Raw genomic sequence first — 27266 nt, 5'->3', positions numbered from 1 at the left:
CACTAGGTGCCCTAGGCGGCCACCTAGTTTGCCTAAACGGTTGCACCGGCCCTGTACGCATGAGCACCACCACCAGTCTGTTTGCCCAGGCACCCTATCTGTTCATTTGTATTTATCCAAATGGGATTTGTAAGCAAAATAAATTAAAAATGTACCATCTGAATCCATTCTAAGGGCTTGTCTACACGACAAAATTAAGTTCACCTAATTTGCAGCGGCATATAGCCACTTCAGTAAGTACATCGCTTCTGTGTGTCTACGATTTGCTCCTTGTGTTGGCGGTGCACGTCCTCACCGGGAGCACTTGCACAGACTGACCTGTCAGTGTGGGGCATTGTGGAATCGCTTCTGAAAGCCAGCAACAGTCAACGTAAGCAATGCTGTGTCTACACTGACACTGTCTCAACCTAACTACATTGACATTGACTCTGCGTCTCTCATGGAGGTGAAGTTAAGTTGGTGTAGTAGGCGAGTTATGTCAGCGGGAGTGAAATTTTAGTGTAGACACTTTTATAAAGGTTAATGTAAGCTGCCTTGTGTCAACCTAACTCTGTAGTGTAAACCAGAGCTATAGCTCTATGTACTATATGCGTCTCTTGCCAGTCACCACTGTTAGGATCACTTTCAAATGGAAAATTACACAGATGGCTTACAATGGGGCTTCAACTTGCTTGTAGTTTAGAGAACAGATGCTCATCTTGCAAAGTGCAATTTGGCTGAAAATTCTCTATAAAATATCTGTGGACCTTCCAACTAGATGGAAAAACACTTTATGTAAGTATGGATATATTTTCCTATCCTGAGTACCATGGAAAACAAGCACACTTAGACATGCATCTGACGAAGTGGGTATTCGCCCACAGAAGCTTATGCTCCAATATTTCTGTTAGTCTATAAGGCGCCACAGGACTTTTTGTCGCTTCTTACAGATCCAGACTAACTTAACTACCCTTCTGATACTTGACACTTAGTATTCTTTCAAAGTACAATATTTTTAATTCAGGATGCTCAGTAAATAAAATAATTCAAGAAAAACAGCAGAAACAAAAACATCAGGAAGTGTAGACAAAGGAGAAGAGATAACTTGTGCTGGAACTTAGACTTGATTGGGCAGAGCTCTACAGATAAGATGTTTCAGGTGACAGAATCAGCAAAAAGCAGATTCCTCTATACCATTCACAATGAAGTTGAGAGGAGGCCAATATTTAAACAGAAGGAGCGATGAGTAGGAGGAGGAGAGAAGGTTTGGGAACTAGAATTAGAGTCCAAGGAGGGTCTTGAAAACAAGGAAGGCAGCCTTGAACTGGATTGTAAAATACAAGTCCTTCCAGTGGAGATGAAAGATTGAGATGCTATGGTTGTGCTGCTTTGTACATAAGAGGAAGTGGGCAGCATCATTGAGCACAAGTTGGGACTTGAGGAAGCTGTAACAAAGGAATTAGGATAATCATAGCAAGGGGACATTACCTAAAAGATAATGTCATGCTCTATGATCATCATATCTCACAATAGCTGTGTTTCCCTGGAACAATTAAACTGTTCATATTAAGGATGAGTCAGAGTGCTGGAGACGGCTTACCCAGCAACTACCCCATTACTGTGGAAGCTGTTTCTGGAAAACATCAGAATTGCCATGTACCTCATCACCTTCAGATAAAATAGAATGTCCATACTGTGACATAACTTTATATAACACCAGCCAAAAAAGCTCCTGCTGACTGTGGGGTGTAGGGGAAAAAAAACACATGGACTTAAATTAATTTGAAAAGCACTCAGCTAAAACAGTCATAAACTCAAAGGAGATTGGACTAGACTGTAGAGGCAAATGAAAGGTCTGATTTGAGGCTACCTTTTTTTTTTTTTCCTCCAAGAAAAGCACTTGTTTTTGAGGCTGAAGGAAGTTGAATAGACTTGCTGAAAATGTTATGCAATGAGAAAAATCAGTATCGAAAAAAATTAAATTACATAAAATGCTGATATTTTTGTCTCGGGTAGAAAGTTAGTAGAGTTTTTTACTTAAAAATCTTTTTTTAAATAACACATTGTTAATAGCATCAATTAGGAGAGCATCTCCCCAGGAAGATATCCTGTTTCTCCACCCTCTGAGGAATATTGTTCAATCCTTTATCTTCTCATCCAGTGGCTTATTTTCACTTACCTACATGACATTAACTTTTGCCTGTCTCAGTATGTGCACTGCTGCCCTCTAACCAATGGAGTGTTGCACCTGCTTACTGATATTTGACATGCCACTCCGTAATGAGCTGCAGTCTACAGAGGAGGAGGATTTATTATTTAAGTCCTAACAATGTGCTCGATGCTGCAAAGGGAGACACACACAGCCTGCTCCAAAGAGCTTCCAGGCTCAGTTCTGAGTGTGAATATTTCTCAAGTTATCGCTAGTAAATTATTCTCCAACACAACTAAAATGCAACCTAAGCTGAATTTGTAACTTATGCAATAGGAACTAGAGCTATCATTGAAAAGTAAGTATAGAATGAGAACATTGATATGATACCTGTGTTTTGTTTTGTTTTTTGCAGCTGGTGCTGGAGCGCCCTACCCAGTCAATCAACCCCCCTACAATCCTGCTTACATGGACCCTCAGAAGCCTATCTATTGAATGGATTTTCTATTATGCCTCTGTGCATAACTTTTTTGTAAAGTATAACGTGCTGTTTACACCATACAGCTGTAGCACATTTTCCTAAAATGCAGCAGTCCCTCATCTCTCTGTAAAGAGAGAAATCTAAGTCAGTAGCTTTTTAAAATATCTTCTTTTGCATGCTGAGCTCAGTGTATCACTTGAAGTTCACTCCATACCTCAAGCAAATACAATAAGAGAACTTGTTCAAATTCCAGTGACAAAAGGGTGAAAAGGGAATAGTTCAGATATAAGAAGCATGGTAATATGTATTGTGCAAGAATTTGAAGGGTATTCAGAAAGAATGATCAGAAATAAGTTAAACAATTGTAAACACCCAAAGCTGTAGCATTCATCTGCATATTACTAAAATATAAACCTAATTGTCAGAAAATGTAAGTAAATTTGATCTTCCTATTTTCAAGTTAACATAATGAATTAAGCTACACTTAACTTAGTGATTTTAGAAGGGAAATTTCCTTTGCTGGAATATAATTGTCTTCAGAAAGGGATAGTGGAACATGTTCCAATAGCTTTTTTCCACACTGGTTGCATTTATTTTGTGCCCAACAGGCAGGGGTTTGATCTATTCCTTTCCAATTTTAAAGCTAAAAACATGTCAAGTCACTAGGTGTCTTTTCACTTCCTTTATTTAATTCTCTGTTATCCCTGGCAAAAAACAAACCAACCCTCCACTGTTCAATTAAACAAACATGTCAAAAAGCTGAAAACCTAAGAAAGCTGCATGAGAACTATTGGACGAGAATTTGTTTGCTTCATCATTGCAATTTTTGACTACGTTTTGATGATAGTGCAAAAAAAATTTCACCTTGATAGAACCATGCATTGTCCCCGTGATGAAAACACTGCTTCTCAAACTTGCAGAAGAGCAGTCTGACCCACTGCTAAATCCTGCTCACTCACGTGTGCAGTAGCTAATTTTAAGAGAAATGGAGATGTACCCCATGTGCCTGCCAGAAAGATCAAGCCCTGGATATCCTGTGTGTGTTTTTACGCTAAGATAGGAACTTTATAAGGAAGATACTTCTTCCAATAAAATGAAATATTGACTTCAAAAATACTGGGGGAAAAAATCTCAACACGCTGTACAGCAAAGACCAAATCCGGCTATCCTCCCAATTTCCACTGAGTGTAATGGGAGTTTGGACTAAGTAAAGATGGCAGGATTTGGCCCCAGAGAGGCAAAGGAGCTTATGTTGGGGAGAATTGCACATGTACAGGGAAAAAAATTGTCTTATAAAAGTTTCGTGTTAAAATGTTGACTTTTATAACCCATTGCAATTGTGACCAGTCACAGCATTACTTTCGATTGTAAAGCTTGTATTTACCAAACTAGTCACGATTTTAGACACACTGCACAATCTGATTTTTAAAAACCCTCAACAACTCTTCTCTAAAATTGAAATAGGCTTTTATTGTCCAGTGATGAAGCTAATCAGTTAACTATTACTTCAATGCAGCTGAACTGATGGAATATTATGACATTACTCATTCTGGTTTCATTTGTTTAGAGATGTTGACAAGCTGCTTGTTTTTGGGTCCTGTACTTGGGATAGGTTAAAATATATATATCAAGTTTGTTTGTACAGACATGATCTTGTCACAGATAGTGTTGTTTATCTTGCCTCTATCTGCAGAATGGCTGAGACTGAAACTAACTTTCAAAAACAGCTTTATCCATACTTCAACATAGTATCAGACAGTGGGAATAGAAATTGAAAGGCAGTCTATGCCTGGATTTTTCAACTTTTGTTTGAGATGGTCTTCAGGGAATTTCACAATCTTTCAGCAGTTGTCCAGTATTCTGATAGGAGACCCTGTGTCTGCCTTGTTACATAGAACCAAGGGGAGCACTTGTGCTAATAACATTAAATGGGGCCATGAAACAGGCACAAAAGGGGAGTTGAGTTACATGGTGCATTTTCTTCCCTGCTTCGCAACCAGAAGATGGGGTAGCACCTCACTGTAAATACTGCACTTTTGGAGCTGTGTGGGAACAGCTGGAGAGGAAGGAGGAGACAAGCTGAGGAGTTTCTGCTGTGGTATGTTCCCCTAAAAATCCCATGTGTCTTATTTTCTGAAGTGTTTTCTGGCATAATTCCTTTTCTGTAGTTTCTACCTGTGTGGGTGGCTGGACAATTAGGAGTGCAGAGGCACAGTAGAAGGGACCAAGATGGTCACAGCAACCAGCTTAGACAGCTGCCAGGGTAGAGGCAGAACAGAAAGGGGCAGCTGTTCAGCACAGATGACCTGAGGTCCTCAGAGTTGGGGCTGGGATTTTCCATAGTAGTTTGGTTCTGTGTGATTACAAAGCTGTGGCCTCTTCATTTTTGTCCTTTCTTCTGCTTAAAGTGGTAACTCCATTGAGCTGTGGTACCACAGTGTGGTACAGTTTTGAACATAACTGTTCCTCTTGAGTTTTCACATTTAAGGGGAGAGCATGGCACAAGGCGAACTTTGTGTACAGGCATATACCCTGCCTATGCGACTTACAATCCGCTAGCCCTGAGAAAATGGTCCATATAAGAAGGATCCATAGTAGAGATATTATGGACCAGATACTGTACAATGGACATTTAGGATAATTTCAGGATGATGAGAGAGACCTGCTATCCTAGGAGAGGAGGATATTGTGTAATTAGGGGTAGGATAGGAACTGCATGTGTGGTATCCTTTCCTCAGTGTGTGTATGTTAATGGAAGGCTGTGTGTTAGTAATGAAGAATTGCTTAATGAATTAATTACTCCTGGAGCTGGACAGGGTGAAAGAGGAGGAAATGGGTGCAGATTTATACATTTTCCTGTTTCATAATAGAAGTACTTAACTCAGTTTCTCATTCTTAGTGTACAGTTAATATTAATCATAGCTAAAAGATTGACATTGGACCAAAATCGGTTGTTCCCATGTAACACAGTGAATTCTGTTTCTATGTAACTTGTGTAGTTATATTAATGGTGGGTGTAATTAAGAGCAGAAATTGGCCCATGAAGTCTATTTTATGCATTGATAACATGTCAGTCAAAAGTAGCTTATACATTGCAAATGTAAAACTGATAGTGTTAAGGGAGAGGGGGAATGGAATTCAAACTTTACATGTTTCAAAAGTTGTGTTTTGTTTTTATAAACTCTAAGTGCCTTTATTTTGAAAAGTCTAGTGATTTAAATACAGTAGAATATTCTCTTGTACTAATTTACCATATACTTTAGTTTTTTTCCTCAATTATAATCTTGCTTTGTAAGTAGTTTGTAGTTATACGTGAGAAGTATTCAGAAGAACTAGAATAAAGTCTGTAGATCTATTTATAATAAATGGAAATGTCTGAAGTATATAGTGTCCATTTTGTTTTCATATTACTTTGAAAGTTGTCACATTTAGAAGTATGCCTGTTTAGCTACATGTTGCTCCAGTGTGTTTGACAGTTCTAACATTTGTATTTCTAGTCATCTTGTATGGTGAATATATTGTTCATGGTTGCTGCCACTACAGACTTGTCTTTTAGACAAAAATGGGCATGGCAGGGGCAGGCCAAACTTCTCTGCTACTTTGACAATATTGTTCAAACCTAATCTAAAAGGATCATCTGTAAAGCATTATCTGGATTAGGATTAAAAGGTGTGATATTAGAATGCATTAGCCAACACATTCTAACACTTCGAGAAAGTCTAGTATAGACAATGGGGTATACAGGGAGGAGGGATAGCTCAGTGGTTTGAGCATTGGTCTGCTTAAACCCAGGGTTGTGAGCTCAATCCTTGAGGGGGCCACTTAGGGATCTGGGGCAAAAACTGGTCCTGCGAGTGAAGGCAGGGGGCTGGACTCAATGACCTTTTAAGGTCCCTTCCAGTTCTAGGAGATTGGTAATCTCCAATTATTATTATTTACAGTTAAACACACATTAAACTGACTGATTAAAGCTGATGCATCCCCATGCTTCAACTTGACCAATGTAGCATGTGTTAAGAGCAGTGTGCTTTCTCTTCCATGTTAAAACATTTGAGCTAACGCACCTTTTACTCCAGTGTAAACAAGGCATAGTAGTAAGCTTTTCTAATTCTGCCTAGAAGAGCATATATCTGTCCAACTGAGGTGGTGGTTTGGTAATATGGATACTATATTCTAGAAATTGAATTTAGACTTCCCACTCATTTCATATAGGTCACTGAGAAGTCTTGAGTTAATAACAACTGAAGGGTTCTGTGTCCCATTAGCATATTGAACTATCAGACTCCCCCAGTCTCTAATTTTAAAAGAGTTGCTTTTAGGTAGACATTTATTTACCCTGAAATAATCAAGAATATTACACTGATCTCATTCCACTTGAATATAGCAATATTTTGTATATAATTTGATAATTAGCGTACACGTGAAGTGTAGAAACTTTTTCACACTGTCCTCTCAACTAAATTGCTCTTGACATATTAGACAGTCAGTAGATATGTACAGTCCAATCTCAAAATTAATCAGAGTTCAGGTAGCTAGTGTCATTCTTGTTTAATGTCTAGGCTGAAAACTGTATCTGAGTCTACTGAGATTGTAATAAATCAGTAAATTCAACCAATTTTCTGTCAGCCACTTACCTACCAAGTCATAGCTGATGCTTTTCTTCCTAACTTCTTTCCTTCATCTATTTTTTTCATAAGTTTACAGTAGTTTTTCTTTTTGCCACATGACCAAAATTTGAAAGGAACGGGTGCTGCTCAGATGATCTCCAGGCATGGAACTAGGAGGCAGGACCTGGCCCTTGGTTTATAAACCGTCTTCCCTGACAGCAGTTCATTGTTTCAAAGAACCGTGACGATTTAAAATGGATAAGCAGAATATTGTATAAAGGAGGAACACCTTGCTTCCAAATACAATTAGTTAGCCTCAAATATTGAAGGAGAAAGATGAGGCATGTTGCACCTTTCACCATGTTGAAAGAGAAAGGTGAGGCTCTCATAATTTTAAGCAACTGTTCCTTATATTACACTCTGCATTAATTTTCTGATGGAAGAAGTTGGCATGTCTCAAAATCCATAAACAGGAGAGAATGGGACACTGAGGTGAAAAATCAGAGAAGCTATGCCAAACAAGTACTACTACTTCTCCTATTTTCCCCAATGCGGAAACTTAGTATCAAAACTTGGTATGTAAAATAACTTGTCAGTTTAAATTAGGCTGGGATCTAGAGTCTGTTCCTCTCAAATCATGTCTGTTAAGTAGCGATACACCCTCCCTCACAAAGTCTGTTTAAACAGTTTGAGTTCCTTGGATAAAAGACACTAAAATTAAGCATACCTGGAAAACCAGCTAGTGCAGATAACAGGAGTAAAGATCTGTGACACTGCATCTTGTATTGTATGATGATATAGTAATTAATCATCTGGTACAAGATGCATCGTGTGAGGTGTCATTGGAAAAGTTAGGATCATCCTATTCAGCAAATCATATGTATGTGCATGTATCATTTTTGTATCAAGTTATGAATATTGACTATATCAGTATTTCAGTTACATGTGGGTAACACCCACTAGGCAAGATGCTTCCAGTCTAGACAGCTGGTTACAGTGAAGGGTCTATTCAAGGTAATGGGCCAAATGGGGAAACAATAGGCATTAGGTGCTTATCTCCTCCCCCACCCCCCCAGCCTTCCTGAGAATGTTCGAGATAGCCCCTGAGTAATGGTTGCTGTGATTCATCAAGTGCATGTGACCAGACCACATGACACTGAACTCCATTTTGGTACCTGTACTCTTCCACAAGCTGAACTTGGAACTGAGTTTGGAACTAGGGTTACCAGATGTCCTAATTTTATAGGGACAGTCCTGATTTTTGGGTCTTTTTGTTATACAGGCTCCTATTACACCACCTCCCCCCCTCATCCTGATTTTTCACATTTGCTGTCTGGTCACCCTATTTGGAACAAAAGGTTCCCACCATATGGAAAAGCTATATAAGGTAGGGTGTGATATCTCTGGGACTCACTCCCCAAACAAAAAATCTCCTGGAAACACCTGAGGAACAACAACTGAACTGGAGGAAGTGCTGGTTCTTGACTAAAGGAATTTCTAGCCTGTGTACGGAAATTTGGTGGACTGCTTCTATCATGAGTCAAGGTGAGAAATCGCTAATTCAGATCCTATCCATCTAGTATATTAGGCTTAGTTTGCATTTTTGTTTAGTTGCTAGGTAATTTGCTGTGATCTGTTGGCTATCAATCACTTTAAAACTTAAAACAAGTTTATTAACTACAGAAAGATAGATTTTAAGTTTTATCTAAACCAGCCTGCGTTTAAGAGAAATGTCTGGGGAAAATCTCAGCTCTGTGAGCAACAGTTGTTACATATCTTTCCCACATTTAGGAGGTGAACTTTATATTAATGAACTTACCTTGTACAGATCCCTGTGCAGCGTAAGATTATATAATTCTGGGTTTATACTCTAGCAGTGGGTACAAGCCTGGGGAGCTGGGAAATTTGGCTTTGGCTCGCTTTGAGTGGCTTAGAGTTAAAACACTCAGGTAACTCAGTGGGGTATGTGGTGCTACCTGCTGTCATGTTGGGTGATGAGGGCCGGGTGAGGCTGGCTATGTCTCCAGCAAACCAGTGTGAGCAGGGCCATCCCAGCTCAATGGGCAAAGCAGTTGCTATGGCTCCCAAACTGCACCCTGGGGGTGACAACCCATCATGCTCTCCTACAGGGGTAAGAACCTGCAAAACATAGAATAGGCTAGGGGAGGAAGGATAGCTCAGTGGTTTGAGCATTGGCCTGCTAAACTCAGGCTTGTGAGTTCAGCCCTTGAGGGGGCCACTTAGGGATCTGGGGCAAAAATTAGTACTTGGTCCTGCTAGTGAAGGCAGGGGGCTAGACTCAATGACTTTTCAGGTTCTATGAGAGAGGTATATTTCCACCTTTTGCGGGGGAGATAGCTCAGTGGTTTGAGCATTGGCCTGCTAAACCCAGGGTTGTGAGTTCAATCCTTGAGGGGGCCATTTGGGGATTGATCCTGCTTTAAGCAGGGCGTTGGACTAGATGATCTCGTGAGGTCCCTTCCAACCCTAATAATCTATGATTCTCTGCCTGATCCCAACAATCTATTGCACAGTTGGTGTAAGAGCCCCTGGAGGATGCCCGCCAATATCTTAGTTTTGGTACCTGCATGTTTGGCCAAGGGTTACCGGCTGGGTGTAAAACAATTTCAAGAACTAAATATTTTAATTTTGGTCTAAGGTACAAAACTCCTCCCTCCACTGCACTGCTAGGGCAGAATCATGCTGCTTTGCAGAGCCCTGCACACTGAGAACCTGGGCCATACTCACAAGTGGCTCGGTGAGTAAAGGAAAAATGGAGCCGCTCCAGCAAGTGTTTCCCTGCAAGAACAGCTCAAGCCATGAGGACATGTTACAAATCTGTCCATGGGGGACTGGAACACAATTTACTTCCCTGCTGAAATCAAAAGCTCTACAGCCCTTTGGTGCACTTGCCAGCCCATGCCCCACCATGAGGAAGAGAAGCTGCTATGGGTAACCACCTCTGCCGCATATGGAGGCGTAAGGGAGTACTAGTATCCAACCTCTAGCACTAATGTAAATACTAACTTTATACCATTACCCCACCGAAAGAGGGCAGCCATGAAGGCCTTTATTTAAAATGGAAGTTGTTCCCTTACTCTGTGAGCCCACCCAGCACATTAGTGCTAGAATTAGACCATGTCTCCCTGACTCTACCACTACCTTCACTGCCTGTTTTTGAATGACAGAGCATAAGTATGACAATAAATACTACTAAAGGGGTCTCACAGCTGTTAAGTTTCTGCAAGACAAGTGCTTCTTGCCCTTCTCTATTACTTCTCCCCACAAACACATTTTCCCTCTTTCTACCACAAGAGAGGGTCTGTGAACTTGCCTCCAACCCCCTATCCTCCCCCTCACACAGACACCCATCCTTGCCTCCACCCACAGCCACCTGATTACCTCATCACTACCCCTCACTTCAGGGGTTTGCAGCTGCCATTGGTAAGTAAGTAAGTCAACTTCATTCGAACCCTAAGCCTAGCTCCCCCAGTACCGCTTCTCCAGTTCTTTACTCTGCCCCCTTGTTTCTTCCGCCATTTCCACTCTTCTTTCCTCTCCCTCTGGGTACCCACTTCCCCTCTTTTTCACCAACCACGATATAAAGGCCACTTTCTGTCTGTTAGAGACCAGGCTAGGAACACATTTCCCACCCCAACCAAGTGAAATGGCTGCCTGTATTGTACATAGGCAGCAAAGAGATTCCTCTAGCTTTAGCACTTGCCCCAGGCAGGTAAAGGGACTTAGTTTTCCACATGAAGCAGGCTTTTCCCACTTTAATCTCCACAAAAGATTAAAGTGGGGAGGGATAGCTCAGTGGTTTGAGTATTGGCTTGTTAAACCCTGGGTTGTGAGCTCAATACTTGAGGGGGCTATTTGGGGATTGGTCCTGCTTGGTCCCTTCCAACCCTAATAATCTATCTTTGAATAACCTAAAAATCAACTGCGTTATCTCTGTTGCTACCTAGAATATTCCCTGATTTTTTTGAATTGAGAAGATGAGGCATTACTGACATCACATTACAACAGAGGTACACCATTATGTTTGACTTTATGTTGTTAGATACACCCCTCCACTGATTTAGCCTTGAATACCCTTTCAGTTCTGTGCATGTTAAAAGGACTGATAATTTAACTGTAATTCTTCAGGGGGAAGAGATGCATGTATTTCATTTTCTAAGCTCCAGGCTTGTAGAATCTCTTAAACTTCTGAAAAAAACATTTAACTATTTTGAGTTACAAAAACCACCTTATTCCACACAGTTTAAATTAAACAAATATATTCTAGCTCTAGGAAGATATACAGAATAAAAGCTGTTTCAAATCTCATCTTTAAAGCATGTTTGGCACAGGTGATGCTACCACAATAGCATAAACCCTCCCCCCGTAAGGGTACAGTGGATTTGTACTGATTATAGCCATTGAATGGCTTCAGCACATACAAAAAGTTAAACAATGTTTCATTGCCCCACTAACTGTTGCTAGATCATAGGATGAAGACTTAACACACACTTATTGCTGCAGATAGTATCAAATGTTGCAAAAGAAGCAATGCAGACGCAATGAATCCATTGGAGAAATTCTTCTGCTAAGTAGGAAAGAAGGATTTTTCCCAAAATCTACTGCCTCATATTTGCACCCTCAAACAAGATGACATACTGCGAGGGTTTTTTAAAGGTTTGAGATTCACTGGTTTCACCTTGCCACGTCCGTGTTCCTAGATTTTGCCCGTTATGAAATTCAGAAACATTGATGATTAGTCACAGTTGCAGGGGCAGAGTAGGTTTTAATAACTTTTGCCTTGAAAAACAGTGTCAACTATGTAAATGCAATACATATATTTTAAAATCAAGAGTACTAAAGTCATCTACCAATATCAGAATAAGCAAATTCTTGAAGGCTGCCAACCCCAAAATGGAGTAATTTAGACAAAACACTAAATAAAAATGAGAAAACACACTTTTAAAAAAAGTTGTGTGTTAAAAAGTTACAATGATCGTGGGACTCAGTACATTCAACACCATAAAGACTTAATTACAGTAACTGGAAAGTGTTGACTTCATTCACAGCATGTTTGCATCAAGTTTAGTTCCATGTCACTTTAAGTATTTTCAAACTGCAAAAATACATAATAAAACAAAATTAAGTTTAATTCTCTTTTTAGTATCAAAAAGATTTGATATCAAAATATTTTATGCTAAATTTAGCTGGCAATTAAGCAAAATGAGCCATGCTACACTTAAGTGACAGTAATTAATCTTTAGCACACCATTAATTTAAGAGTTTACCACATACAGGTTATATTTCACACAAGTTAAATTTCACATGAATATCGGCAACAATGCTAAGTAACAAAAATTCAGAGAGGGGTGGATTATTGCTGAATTACTAGCTGCAGTCCATTTCTTGATCATCTGCTTCTGGCTCAGGAGGATACAACTCATCCAAAGCCAACTCTGAAACAGAATATCAGAACATTGTTTAAAACAATCAGATTCCTCAGTTAATATATTTAAACAACCAAAATTAATATGGTTAAGAACACATATGAGCATTACGTATTCAAGGAAACAACAATACTCTGCTCCAGAAGTCCCCTCCTCCCACTCCAGCCCCACACCAAGAACACTCTTTAAAAGACTGCTATCCTGGCAGAGTAAAGTTTGATCCAGTGAAGTATGCTCTTAGAGAGAGTGTGTGTGTATATTTGTTCTATGAACTTTCACTTCAAAAAAACATTCTGAAACCCAACCTAAGGCAAGAACCACTCCAAAGAGCCCCTTAAATTTAGCTGAGTGTTTCCAAATGTTAGTTACCTGTTGAAAATACTACCTATTTATACAGTATCTACAGTATTTTAGGGTTAGTTTTCATAGTTTACAAAATACAACAGTTACACCTTCAAAAAGCCACTACTCTAGCAGCAGAGAAACATATTGTGTTACATGGAAATGTAGAAAGAACTTCAGCATTTCCACTACGTAACTTAGTGAAAATGAGCACTTCTCATTTGGTAAGAATGGATATGAAGGAACAGGAATATGCAGACGACTGTTCAGCAATGGCAGAAGAGACAATATTGGCTTCAGGAAAGCCTGGATGCTCTGCGGTCCTAAGTGCAAGAAAGCAATCCTGAAGAAAAAAATGTGAAATTGATGAAGCACGCACTGAGATCCAGCAGCAAATTTCAATATTGTGGCATAACTATTAGCTCAGTGGATTTCTTGATCCTAACATGGGAGGCAACCAATGTCAGCATGAGTTACAAGATGTAACTTCAAAATTTAAATAGAATTCATTATTTGGTGCCTGCCGAGGGACAGATTCACTAAGAACTACATCTACCTTTGAACACAGAGGTTTATGTAAGGCCAGTAAAACATGCTGGAGACATAGGCGGCCTTCTGCAGGAAGGCAAATAATTGGATCTTCTTACTAAACCCTATCCCAAATTCAAAGCAGCAATAAAAACCATGAAAGGTTGCTCTTGAGAATAGTAAGATAGTAAGAATGGGTTTAGTTTCTGGCAGGACCTTACCTTCAGAGGCCTTCAAATTTAAAGTTTTTTTGAGGATGGCTCTGACACCAGGCATGGCTTCATCATATTGATGGAGAACTTCCAGGCAATGTTCATGAAACAGTTTATCTTTTTGAGATAGACTATGCAAGAGCAAAACCGTGTCCCGTAAAAACTGAACAATTCGTTCTCTATACACACTCAAGTTGCTCTCAGATCTTCTAACCTTCACCCATTGTCTATGCAACATTATAATAAGTGCCTTGACTACCTGCAGAAGAAAAGAGTCATATAGGAGATTTACATATTAGAAAACATTTTGTTTTTCTTTTATTTTGTTAGGAATTTTACTGGAGTCAGTCATAGGAAGTGTCCAAGTTTCAGGACACAGTCCAGCAGAGAAATTCAAGCTTCATATTAGAAGGCATCTTTTAAACACTCCTAAATCACAATGTAGGTTGTTAATATAACAATGTTAAAGTGGAACTTTTCAGCTCTAGTTACATACCTCGAGGCTGCACTGGCAATCTGTACCAAGTAGTAAAATTGATGGACTGGAGCAGCGCACACACTTAGTCAGGAATCTAACAGTCTAATATAAAAACATGCAGATTGCATTACACTGAGAACTAAGATTCTGGACATTAAGCAAAACATGATTATGCTGCAAATAAAATGGGAATGGCATTTCATTACTAGTTTCAAAGATTCCTGAGTTTTTTATAACCGTTGTGTACATTTTTTTATACAAATCTAATAAACAGTTTTCCAATGCTACTTTACATTTTGATCGTCCTTCTGACTAGCAAGCAAAACCTCTCTAACACTGCAGAGAAAGGGTGCCAATGTTTGTAAGTAGTGGTAAAACAGAATATATTCTATCTTCACAGTGCACAAAACCCCAATGCCAGCTGCCTTGAAAATTAATGTTAAAGCTATATTGACAGCAGTACAATCAAAAAATAAGTAAGGACATGCTGAAGTTTAAAACAAGGCTCAAAGTTAACTGTTATCTCAAAGAAATGCCAAGAATTTACAATGCTAAAGGAATGAGGGACAGTAGCCTAAAGACCAAGCCATTACTGTACGTCAGTACAGCAAGTGCTACAGCAACAAATCAGAGCCAGCTTTGCCATATTAATACTTGTACTATTATGAACAAGTTTGTTTTTCACTTTTCTGTACGGGGAACTGTTTGTCTGGCACAGACTGATTCTATTATATCTAATTGCATAATAAAATGTAAGGTTACACTCCAATAATCTGCACTCATACCACAGTGAATAACATTCTATAAGAATTTAAACAGAATAGAAAAAAAAATTGTCATTAACACACATGGAGGAAAAGCCAAGTATTTTCTGAAGCAGTTACAGATCACTATGAAACTCATTTGTCTAGCAGAATGAAGTTCCTGAATGCATACAGCTGTTTTAAAAGCTTTCCTACTCACACTAATAGGTCAACAAGAACATGACTGAGTACAGCTGTAAAAATAGTTACAGCTTAATTAAAAGTTTCAAATAGCTCTGCCGGAAAACAAAAGTTTAGTTTTTTAATACAAGGGCAGATAACTTCAATGTCACAACCAAATCAGCTACAAGGCTGACTTTTCGGCAGTACTGGACACTTTCTCCATTATCAGGAAACAACAAGCAAGCATGTGTGAAAAGAAAGTCTTTATTTACCTCTTGTTCCAGCTGAAGCCAAAGCATTTCAGATGCAGATTTATCTGGTCTTGAAGTAATATACATGTACAGTGCAAGAAGAAGGCAGCTTTCTGAAATTATATTTAACAAATTTCATTAATTCTTCTATTAAGTAGTTTGTTTTTGATAAAAATCTTTTCTCCTGCAGACTTGTGGGCTGGAACGTGGGTTCAATTCCTGCATCCTTTATAATTTTCTGATGGATTAATCTAACTGGAGGTCTAAGAAGCAGTTCAGAGCATTAGTTAAACCTGCTTCCATTGGTTAGCAGAGAATAACTGGCCTAGTTCCATCCTCCCCACACCACCCCTCAATTGTGTTTACTATTTTCTGGGTAGTATTTGAAGAAATGAAAGCAGTCTGGGTAGCCTGGGGCAGTGCATGCGTAGGGGTCAACCTAAAGGGAGATGGCGTGTTTAATTTGGATATATAGTCACTCAGTTTCTAGACTGACCAACGGCCAATTTATTGGTAAAATGATACCTTCCTCCTTTTAATAATATTAAAAGAAAGGTTCAATCTCCCTTTTCTAAGATGTGGGTTTTTAAGAGCCAGCTTCATTTTGAGTCAAGCCAAGGATGCGTGTTATTTGTCTGTTGCCTTTTTAGCTAATCCATTACAAATTGCTCACCAAGCCAGCAGTTCCATGAATTCTAGTCCAAAGCTAGACTAAAGGGCAGATAAAAATCTACTATTAAAAAAAATTGGATTTTCTGACATTTAAAATCAATTTTTTAAATTTATATGAAATGCAAGGTTTTTTTTTAAATGTAATATTAAATTTGAAATTGACAATCTGCTAACACAAGCTTATTATTCTATTACAATAATTTAAATTAAATATAAATATAGTGTTAAGCAGTACATGTTTGTGGCTGAATTTTAAAGAAGGTCAAGCCACTAAACTGGTGAAAGTTACTGGCTAAGCACCTGGAATCAGTTTGTTGAAGTGCTAAATCAGCTTTTGATAGCAGTAGCCTCTTCTGCAGGTACAGAGAGAATATTTTCTTCATTTCAGTTTATTAAACTAGTTCAGTGCAATGACTACGTCATTCAAAGTTAAGAAATCGACTGGGAGTTGAAAAAGCAGGAAAGCTTGTTTTCCCTCTTCCAATCCATGAATATAAATTAGGTGTGTGAGGATGAGATCTACTAGTTCTAATATCTGAAGGCTATGGAGACAAGAAACAATCAGTTCAATTCACTAACTACAGATAATAATTTCTTTGTTTAACAAATCAGTTTTAAATGCAAAACATGCTTTGATAAACATTTTTCTTATGTATCCAGCATATTAAAGATCATTTTAATTAAAAAATTAAAATGTTTTGCATTTTTAATTGAATTTGAACTTCCATCCAAATAGATCTTGATCAAAATTGGAAGCAAAATAGCAGCTATCTTGTAAATAAGAAAATGTATCATTCACCAATTTTCTAACATAATAAAAGATGGAAAAATTAAGAATCTGAGTGGATTTAAGTTAAGCTATGTAATTGCTTAAATAAATGGGTATAGGTATAGAGCAACCTCCTAGTTAGGAAAAAAGCACCTAATTTACCATAAAGGCTATATTTAGTTGCAAATCAGTATGTTTTAATGGTTACCCATCAATGAGAATCAACTTTTCTTTGGGAAAAAATAAATATATCAATGCAAAAACACAATTAAAAATACATTTAAACCAAGGTTTCCTGCTTGGTTTTAATCATGATTAAAACTAGTCATTTAAATCAATCCACTCTGATACAACTACCTTTATTAAGCATCACATAAGAAATACTACTTCAGTACATTCTGCATTAGACCACGTATGTCTGTTGTAGTTTTCAATAGTTAATTTATGTGGCTTTGGGGAACTGCTATTCAGAATCCCACTATCAGGTACACTCTTAGAAAAAGACCTTCTACTTGACATGTGTGATGTGTCTAGAGTCCCAAAGCCCCAGAGACCAACAGTGTAATTTAAGGTCAGGTACCAATTAGAGGGAAATTGATGTTTACCTCTCAGTAGCACTTTTCCATATTAAACTTTTAACATCTTGAAAGTAGGACTGGAAAATAGCCAAGAGAAATCCACGTGGTTATTAAAATTTCAGATTGTTGAAAAGTTCTCAGGTAATACTGCAGAGTTTGCTTTCCTGAGTTAATAACTGGCACAAGACTTATGCATAACACCCATAATTCACACCTATAAAAATATTAACATTTTCAACTAAGCTTCATAAATAGGATGTTTAAGAATGATGATTAGTAATTTCTCTCTTACCGGAATGACAACAAAGTTGAGCAGCTAGCTTCTGGTGATGAATAAGCATGGCCAACAGCCGCACAGTCAGATGGACAGCAGACAAAGGGGTCTCAGGACACACACAGCGAAGCAGCATCTGGCTAGTTAGCAAGTGCCAAAAACTTTTAAAAGGAAATCAGAGTTAGTAATTGGAAACACAATGACTTTAGGAAGCAAATCAAATCATTTTACTCAGGATTTTAAAGACTAGTGCGGACATGAGACTCTAGCCCAGTGGTGGGCAACCTGTAGCTCACAGGCTTCAGGTTACCAAAACACAGGTCTGCTATGCAGCTATTCCTCAAGTTTGGGAGAAAAGCTATTTGTCAGAAAAAAGAAAAACACTAAAAGTAACTATACTCACTCAGGTACATTTTCAAAGGGGCCTCTAATCCACCCTCTAAAACTGAACCTGCAGTTATGCATACAATCACTTGCAGGTCCAAAGGTTTTTTAGAGGTTTACTACATTTATTAAGTGGGATTTTGTTCACAAATCACATAACAAGATGTCTGCCTTCTGTACATACTTACCAGTGACTCTGATCATACAATGGAACACGTTTAGGGGCATTATAATTATGACAGAGGCTTGAAAAATTTTCACTTGCCAGTGACAAATGGGATAATTTCCCCCTGGGGCAACAGCAGCTGTGAAGTCTAAGCTTAGCAGAATCAGTTCAGTTTTATTGCTTGTGGGCACCTATCATGTTCATGAGTAACGGAGGCAGTGGTGTGATCCTCAGTTGCTATTAGAGGTAGCTGCAGAGAGGAATCTTTACTCCTCTCATATACGTAACATATTTTGCTGTAATCTGTGTGAATCACAGTTTTGAAGAGGAAAATAGAAATTGTTTGGGAATGTAAAACAAAAGGCATGGAATAATTTTTTAAAACATTCTTAAGCTGTCTTTTACCTTATTAGTAACTCAACTGTTGAATTCTCAGCTAGTTTCACCAAAACCTTTAGGCTTTGATTCATGATACTGTCAGTCTGGGAACCTGTTGCTGTGGAAGACAAAGCTAACAGCTGAAGTAATTTTTTGAACAAAGAATGTTGGGATTGGTCATTATTAGCAGCATCTTGTGGTTCAACAGTTTGGCCTTGTGGTCTGGAATTTTCTTTTTTATCATCAGATTGATGATTGCACACCATGTTCTTCTCCATCTCAGACACACTTTTCACTTCAGAAGATAGTAATGTATAAACAACATCCCAGCTGTAATATACCAAGTAATAAAGAACACCTAGAGATGTAATGGTAGTCTCTTGCAGAGTAGATCTAAAATCCTCAGTACTTGATATTATACTTGAGTTAGTTCTAGAAGAACTAACTGATTGATTTTCAGGACTGTTTCTTGACTTTGCTGACAACTGCAGAGCTTGACAGTATGCACTGATATGGTATTCCACTAGAGGCAGAAGATGCACTGCACCTGGGATCTTAAAGCGTTTAAGAAGGAACAGTCCTCTCTCACTTTCTGCCAGGTCTCCCTTGGATGATCCTTCATCCATAGCAATCAAGTTCAATCCCGTTATGGCAAGTTTTTGAGCTTCTCTTAAAGCAAGAAAAGAAGAAGAAGTTCCATCCTGAGAATAAATTGTCCTGATGCTGGATGTTCCTGTAGATCCTCTAGTAAAAAACAAAAATGAAGTAGTTCAATACATGCAATGTACCAAAGACAGCAAAATGACCATGTATATCCTTTGGCTACTCATGCTCTGTATGTAATATGAAAAATTGTGTTAAGATGTCCAACTTCAAAATAAAGACAGTTAAGTCACTGTTTTATTCACATGTGAGAGAAAGAATGCTCTACTAGAGCGCCCTTCCCTACCATGCAAGCAGCATAATTTGACAGTTGACCTTACCTTTAGTCCTTCCAGTAGAATTGCTGCTGGAAGGCCATTTTTCATTGTCTCAGTCAGCTACATGGTGAATAAATGCAAGTCTGTTTTATTTAAATTGCAAAACAGACAATAGAATATTCTGAAAGATCCCTTACTACTTTAGGCATTAAAAAAAAAAAATCTACTATTACTGTTTTATCACTTGCATCCTTAATCTGTTGACACTGACAATGGGACTTCGAGACATTTTCCCCCCACTGATTATGTGGGGAATTAGCATGTACATTTTTTATTTTATATATAATTCTCTCTATTGTACATTTGGTAAATGTTCATTAGATAAACTATTTAGCAGGATTGCTGATGAAACTCAGTAAAACTAAATGGCTGCATTGCTCATTTATTTCCATTGTCTTTGGCACAGGAACAATTTACATTTAAACTTTATGCAGGTCTCTCCTGGTTTTGGCATATATGGTAACATATGTAACCACCTAGTCATTTTCATTATTGCACACACACAGTTTTGCTAAAGTGTAAAATTATCATAAACTAGTCCCAGATTTGGACCTTAGCGTCCAAAATATGGGGGTTAGCAAGAAAACCTCCAAGCTTAGTTACCAGCTTGGACCTGGTAAAGCTGCCACCACCCAAAAAATTAGAGTGTTTTGGGGCACTCTGGTCCCCCCAAAAACCTTCCCTGGGCCCCCAAGACCCAAATCCCTTGAGTCTCACAACAAAGGGAAATAAACCTTTTCCCTTCTCCCCTCCAGGTGTTCCTGGAGAGAGACACAGAAGCAAGCTCCGTGAATCTAAACAGAGGGATTCCACCCTCCCCGTTTCCAGCCTTGGAAAACAGAAGTACCGAGAGCTAATCTCTCTTCCCCCCTCACCCAGAGGGAATGCAAAGTCAGGCTAGTAAATCTAACACACACAGATTTCCCCCTGACTTCTTCCTCCCACCAATTCCCTGGTGAGCACAGACTCAATTCCCTGGAGTTCCCCACTAAAGAAAAACTCCAACAGGTCTTAAAAAGAAAGCTTTATATAAAAAGAAAGAAAAAGTACATAAAAATGGTCTCTCTGTATTAAGGTGACAAATACAGGGTCAATTGCTTAAAAGAAATATGAATAAACAGCCTTATTCAAACAGAATACAATTCAAAACACTCCAGCAACTATACCCATGTAAATACAAAAGAAAACAATAGAAACCTTACTGCCTTACTATATTTGTACTTACAACTCGGAAATAGAAGATTAGAAAGCAGGAAACAGAAATCCTCTCATAGCCGAGAGAGAGAGAGACAGAAGACAAAGAACTCAGACACAAACTTCCCTCCACCCAGACCTGAAAAAGTCTGGTTTCCTGATTGGTCCTCTGGTCAGGTGCTTCAGGTTACTTTTTTTCAGGTGAAAGAGACATTAACCCTTAGCTATCTGTTTATGACACGCCCCCCAAATTGCAGACAGTGGGGAAGCTCACTGGCGGCGATTTCCTCCTAGAACTTTAAAATAAACAGATTAATACAACACATGCACCTTTACATATACCACTAAGTATATAACTAACAGACTTTTACATTTTAAGAACACTTTTTAACTACTGGATTTTGGGAAACTCTTACGGGAGAGAGCATTAGCTACTTTGTTAGAAGCTCCTGAGATGTGCTGAATTTTAAAATTAAAATCTTGGAGAGCTAAACTCCAACGAAGAAGTTTTTTGTTGTTTCCCTTGGCAGTATGAAGCCACTTTAGCGCAGCATGGTCAGTTTGTAGCTGGAACCGCTGTCCCCAAACATATGGGCGTAGCTTTTTCAGGGCGTACACAATGGCATAGCATTCCTTTTCACTGACTGACCAGTGACTTTCCCTCTCAGACAGTTTCTTTCTGAGAAACACGACAGGATGGAAGTTGTGATCCGTTGCTTCCTGCATGAGAACTGCTCCTATACCACGCTCAGATGCATCCGTGGTTACTAGGAATGGCTTGTCAAAGTCCGGGGCCCTGAGCACAGGGTCAGACATGAGCATTGCCTTAAGTTGGGTAAAGGCCTTTTGACACTCATCAGTCCACTTAACTGCATTTGGCTGGGTCTTTTTGGTCAGGTCGGTCAGTGGGGCAGCAATTTGGCTGTAGCATGGTACAAATCGCCTGTAGTACCCGGCCAAGCCTAAGAAGGATTGGACCTGTTTCTTTGACCTTGGGACAGGCCACTTTTGGATAGCATCCACCTTGGCCTGTAGGGGGTTTATGGTTCCTCGACCCACCTGGTGCCCCAGGTAAGTCACTCTGTTTTGGCCTATTTGACACTTTTTGGCCTTTACAGTTAGTCCGGCCTGCCTGATGCGCTCAAAGACCTTTTTCAGGTGTAGCAGGTGTTCGGGCCAGGAGTCTGAAAAAATGGCCACGTCATCGAGGTAGGCAACTGCATATTCTCCCAGTCCTGCTAGCAGACCATCTACCAGCCTCTGGAAGGTGGCGGGTGCATTTCGAAGCCCGAAAGGAAGGACATTGAATTCATACACCCCCGCATGGGTGACGAATGCTGACCTCTCCTTGGCAGGTTCATCTAGCGGTACTTGCCAGTACCCCTTGGTTAAGTCTATTGTAGAGATGAACTGGGCACGTCCCAACTTCTCCAATAGCTCATCGGTGCGTGGCACTGGATAGTTGTCCGGACGAGTTACCGCATTTAGCTTATGGTAGTCCACGCAAAAGCGTATTTCCCCATCTGGTTTGGGTACCAGAACCACTGGAGATGCCCATGCACTGGTAGATGAGCGGATTATACCCATCTGTAGCATGTTCTGGATCTCCCATTGTATAGCAGCTTGGGCATGAGGAGACACCCGGTAGGGTGGGGTTCTGATTGGATGAGCATTACCTGTGTCAATGGAGTGGTATGCCCGTTCAGTCCGTCCTGGGGTGGCTGAGAACAATGGGGTGAAGCTAGTGCACAGCTCCTTGATTTGTCGCCGCTGCAGACGTTCCAGGGTGGTTGAGAGGTTCACCTCTTCCACGCCACCGTCTTTTTTCCCTTCGTAGTAGACACCGTCAGGCCACTCAGCATCATCTCCCTGGACTGTAAACTGACAAACCTGTAAGTCTCTGGAATAGAAAGGCTTGAGAGAATTAACATGGTACACTCTGGGCTTTAGTGAGGAATTGGGAAATGCTATGAGATAGTTCACAGTTCCCAGGCGCTCTTGGACCGTGAATGGCCCTTCCCATGATGCTTTCATCTTATGGGCCTGTTGCGCCTTCAAGACCATAACCTGGTCTCCTACTTTGAAGGAACGTTCTCTGGCATGTCTGTCATACCAGGCCTTTTGCTCTTCCTGAGCATCCTTGAGGTTTTCTTTAGCAAGGGCTAAAGAGGGTCGGAGGGTGTTTTGTAGGTTGCTTACAAAGTCAAGAATGTTAGTCCCTGGAGAAGGCGTAAACCCCTCCCATTGCTGCTTCACCAACTGTAATGGCCCCTTAACCTCGTGACCATACACAAGTTCAAACGGTGAAAACCCTAAACTGGGATGTGGTACAGCCCTGTAGGCAAACAGCAACTGCCGCAACACTAGGTCCCAATTATTGGAGTGTTCGTTGACAAATTTACGTACCATGGCCCCCAAAGTTCCATTAAACCTTTCCACCAGGCCATTGGTTTGATGGTGGTATGGGGTGGCAACCAAGTGATTCACCCCATGAGTTTCCCACAGTTTTTGCATGGTCCCTGCCAGGAAATTAGATCCTGAATCTGTAAGGATGTTGGAGGGCCAACCTACCCTGGCAAAAATGTCTGTTAGGGCCAGGCACACTGTTAGCCCTGGTGTTGCCTAGAGCTACTGCTTCCGGCCATCGGGTAGCAAAGTCCACGAAAGTCAGTACGTACTGCTTTCCTCTGGGCGTCTTTTTTGGGAAAGGACCCAGAATATCCACAGCTACTCGCTGAAATGGGACCTCAATTATGGGGAGTGGCTGGAGAGGGGCCTTGACCTGGTCTTGAGGCTTTCCCACTCTTTGGCATACCTCACAAGACCGGACATACTTGGCAACGTCCTTGCCCATCCCCTCCCAGTGGAAGGACTTCCCTAACCGGTCCTTGGTTTTGTTCACCCCAGCATTGCCACTGGGATGCTCATGGGCTAAGCGTAAGAGGTTTACCCGGTACTTAGTTGGAACCACCAACTGTTTTTGCGGCTGCCATTCTTCCCGGTGTCCACCAGAAAGAATCTCCTTGTATAAAAGTCCTTGGTCTATAACAAACCGGGATCGATTAGAAGAGCTGAGAGGCGGTGGGGTGCTCCGTGCCGCCGCCCAAGCTTTCTGAAGGCTGTCATCTGCTTCCTGCTCAGTTTGGAACTGTTCCCTTGAGGCTGGAGTCACCAGTTCTTCCTCAGACTGTGGACTTGGGCTTGGTCCCTCTGGAAGCGATGTAGGTGATGGGGTTGTTTCCGTTGCTGGTGTACCGCTCTCCGCTGGCGCACCTGAGGGTATTTCAGGCTCTGGCTGAGCCTTTTGGGTATGGCTGACTGTTGCTTCTGCCAGTTCTGGCTCACTGGTGCCCTCTGGTGTTGAGTTTGAAGATGTGGTTGCAATTGCTGGTGCTGGTTGCTGTTCCAGTTCCGGGCCTGGGACTGGAGGTGCTGTGGCTGTTTCAGTGGTTGGCATGGTATCCGGGTCCACTACCTCTGTCTGGGTCTCTGGTAACACCGGCGGGGCCTCTGTGGACGGCTCAGGAACAGGAATGGGTCTGGAAGCTTGCCTGGTTTGGCTACGTGTAACCATTCCCACTCGCTTGGCCCGCTTCACCTGGTTGGCCAAGTCTTCCCCCAGTAGCATGGGGATAGGATAATTGTCATAGACTGCAAAAGTCCACATTCCTGACCAGCCTTTGTACTGGACAGGCAATTCAGCTGTAGGCAAATCTACAGCTTGTGACATGAAGAGGTAAATTGTCACTTGGGCCTTTGGGTTGATGAATTTGGGGTCTACGAAGGATTGGTGGATAGCTGACACTTGTGCCCCCGTGTCTCTCCACGCAGTAACCTTCTTTCCGCTCACTCTCAAATTTTCCCTCCGCTCCAAGGTTATTTGAGAGGCATCCAGGCCTGGAGATATTTTGGGTGATGGTGGTGTAATGAACTGCACTCGGATGGTGTTCTTTGGACAGTTGGCCTTGATATGTCCCAGTTCATTACACTTAAAGCATCTTCCATCTGATAGGTCACTGGGTCGAGGTGAGTTACTGGAGACTGGTGAGGTGGAAGAATAGTGTGTCTGTGGCTTTACTTGGGTTGTAGGTGGGGATTTTGGCTGCCCTCGGTTGTAGGGTTTATGGTCGGTATGCCCCCTGGGGTATTCGTTCCCCTTGACAGTAGCTTTCTTGCTTTCTGCCACTTCCATCCATCTGGCTCCAATCTCCCCCGCCTCGGTGAGATTTTTGGGTTTTCCATCTTGTATGTACCGTGTTATGTCCTCAGGAACTGCTCCATTTGTATGAGGAGGTGCAGTTCTTCCAAGGATTTAACATTGTGTCCTGATATCCAGGCCTCATAATTTTTCCCAACGTAGTAGGCGTGTTTGGGAAATGACACATCTGGTTTCCACTTTTGTGTTCTGAAACGCCGACGGGCATGATCCGGGGTTATCCCCATTCTGTATCTGGCCTTGGTTTGAAAAAGTTTATAGTTATTCATGTTCTCCTTAGGCATTTCAGCTGCCACCTCTGCTAAAGGTCCACTGAGCTGTGGCCTCAATTCTACCATGTACTGGTTTTCAGGGATGCTGTACCCAAGACATGCTCTTTCAAAATTTTCCAAGAAGGCCTCAGTGTCATCACCTGCCTTGTAGGTGGGAAATTTCCTGTGCTGTGGAAGAAGTACTGGCGAAGGGTTGTTAGGATTGGCTGGAGTCTGTTGCTTAGCCTTTTCTAATTCCATGGCCTGTCGGTGGGTCTCCCTCTGGAGTTCTGTCTGTCTTCTGTAGGCTGCCTCTTCTTCTTCTTGTTTCCTTCTGTGGGCCACCTCTTCTTCTTCTAGTTTTCTTTTGTGGGCTGCCTCTTTGGCTGCTTGTTCTCTTTTGTAGGCTGCCAGTTTGATGCTTTCTTCCTTTTCTTTCAGCTCCACCTCTGTCTTTTTTCCAGTTGTCGCCTGTGTTCAGCTTCTTTGATTTGTTCTTCTGCCTCCCTTTTTTCCTTGGAAGTCATGGTTCCTGTTTTCTTGTGTTGGGGTGCCCTCCGGTGTTTATTGTCTGAACTTCAGGCTCTGTTGCCTCCTGGGCTCTGCCTAGCAACAGTGCCTTTTTCCCTTTCTTCCTCTAGCTAATCTTTTCAATGTAAAGTAAACCAGAAAAACCACTTTATTTGCATTTGTATAGTGCTGGTATTTGACTCCTAATGGGAGTGCTATTGTTTCACAAAAGACCCTTTTGTCACAGCTTAATGGTTCCTTGCTTAATATGCAAGCCAGAAACTGCAAGAGAGAGCAGAGAAAAAAAATTCTCTCTGGTTCCCTTTAAAACCAAACTGTTGCTCTCTGCTTAAAAGCCCCTAGCAGAGAAAAGAAAAATATAATATTCCTACTGGCTTCTGGATTCTATGTATCCCACAAACGCTGCCACCATATCATAACCTAGTCCCAGATTTGGACCTTAGCGTCCAAAATATGGGGGTTAGCAAGAAAACCTCCAAGCTTAGTTACCAGCTTGGACCTGGTAAAGCTGCCACCACCCAAAAAATTAGAGTGTTTTGGGGCACTCTGGTCCCCCCAAAAACCTTCCCTGGGCCCCCAAGACCCAAATCCCTTGAGTCTCACAACAAAGGGAAATAAACCTTTTCCCTTCCCCCCTCCAGGTGTTCCTGGAGAGAGACACAGAAGCAAGCTCCGTGAATCTAAACAGAGGGATTCCACCCTCCCCGTTTCCAGCCTTGGAAAACAGAAGTACCGAGAGCTAATCTCTCTTCCCCCCTCACCCAGAGGGAATGCAAAGTCAGGCTAGTAAATCTAACACACACAGATTTCCCCCTGACTTCTTCCTCCCACCAATTCCCTGGTGAGCACAGACTCAATTCCCTGGAGTTCCCCACTAAAGAAAAACTCCAACAGGTCTTAAAAAGAAAGCTTTATATAAAAAGAAAGAAAAAGTACATAAAAATGGTCTCTCTGTATTAAGGTGACAAATACAGGGTCAATTGCTTAAAAGAAATATGAATAAACAGCCTTATTCAAACAGAATACAATTCAAAACACTCCAGCAACTATACCCATGTAAATACAAAAGAAAACAATAGAAACCTTACTGCCTTACTATATTTGTACTTACAACTCGGAAATAGAAGATTAGAAAGCAGGAAACAGAAATCCTCTCATAGCCGAGAGAGAGAGAGACAGAAGACAAAGAACTCAGACACAAACTTCCCTCCACCCAGACCTGAAAAAGTCTGGTTTCCTGATTGGTCCCTCTGGTCAGGTGTTTCAGGTTACTTTTTTCAGGTGAAAGAGACATTAACCCTTAGCTATCTTTATGACAAAAATACACCTTAGAAAGTCATTTTTGTACTTTTAAATCTACAGTACTTCCTGTCCCAAGTTTGTCCTGACAAGATGATGACAGTGTCGTAGTACTTGTATGTATCATGACACTGTCATGCCCTCTTTTCAGAATGATCATGTGGTGGACAAAGC

At 40.8% G+C, this 27266-nt stretch overlaps 2 protein-coding genes across 5 annotated transcripts in view; one reads left to right on the top strand and one right to left on the bottom strand.

Annotated features, from left to right (window-relative positions):
• The window catches only part of SHISA5 (shisa family member 5), a 70885-nt gene extending 68114 nt beyond the window's left edge, over positions 1–2771 (top strand). Inside the window, exon 6 of the mRNA XM_050957918.1 lies at positions 2544–2771. Within this exon, the coding sequence (XP_050813875.1) occupies positions 2544–2623 (80 nt within the window). The 3' untranslated portion in view covers positions 2624–2771. The remainder of the gene's footprint in view (positions 1–2543) is intronic.
• A 9211-nt stretch (positions 2772–11982) lies between these two features.
• Positions 11983–27266, bottom strand: part of ATRIP (ATR interacting protein) — a 32100-nt gene continuing 16816 nt past the window's right edge. For 3 of the 4 annotated variants that reach the window (XM_050957758.1, XM_050957757.1, XM_050957761.1), the window contains exons 9-14: positions 18649–19365; positions 17712–17854; positions 15422–15513; positions 14242–14325; positions 13755–14004; positions 11983–12672 (exon numbers count right to left, since the gene is read on the bottom strand). In XM_050957758.1, the coding sequence (XP_050813715.1) occupies positions 12605–12672; positions 13755–14004; positions 14242–14325; positions 15422–15513; positions 17712–17854; positions 18649–19365 (1354 nt within the window). In that variant the 3' untranslated portion in view covers positions 11983–12604. Of the gene's footprint in view, positions 13349–13754; positions 14005–14241; positions 14326–15421; positions 15514–17711; positions 17855–18648; positions 19366–27266 lie in introns of all 4 variants that reach the window. The other variant, XM_050957759.1, reaches the window with a different exon arrangement.

This window comes from Gopherus flavomarginatus, chromosome 6 (genome assembly GCF_025201925.1).
Source record: "Gopherus flavomarginatus isolate rGopFla2 chromosome 6, rGopFla2.mat.asm, whole genome shotgun sequence".
Classification (NCBI taxonomy): Eukaryota; Metazoa; Chordata; order Testudines; family Testudinidae; genus Gopherus; species Gopherus flavomarginatus.
This window is presented reverse-complemented; position numbering and strand designations above follow the sequence as displayed.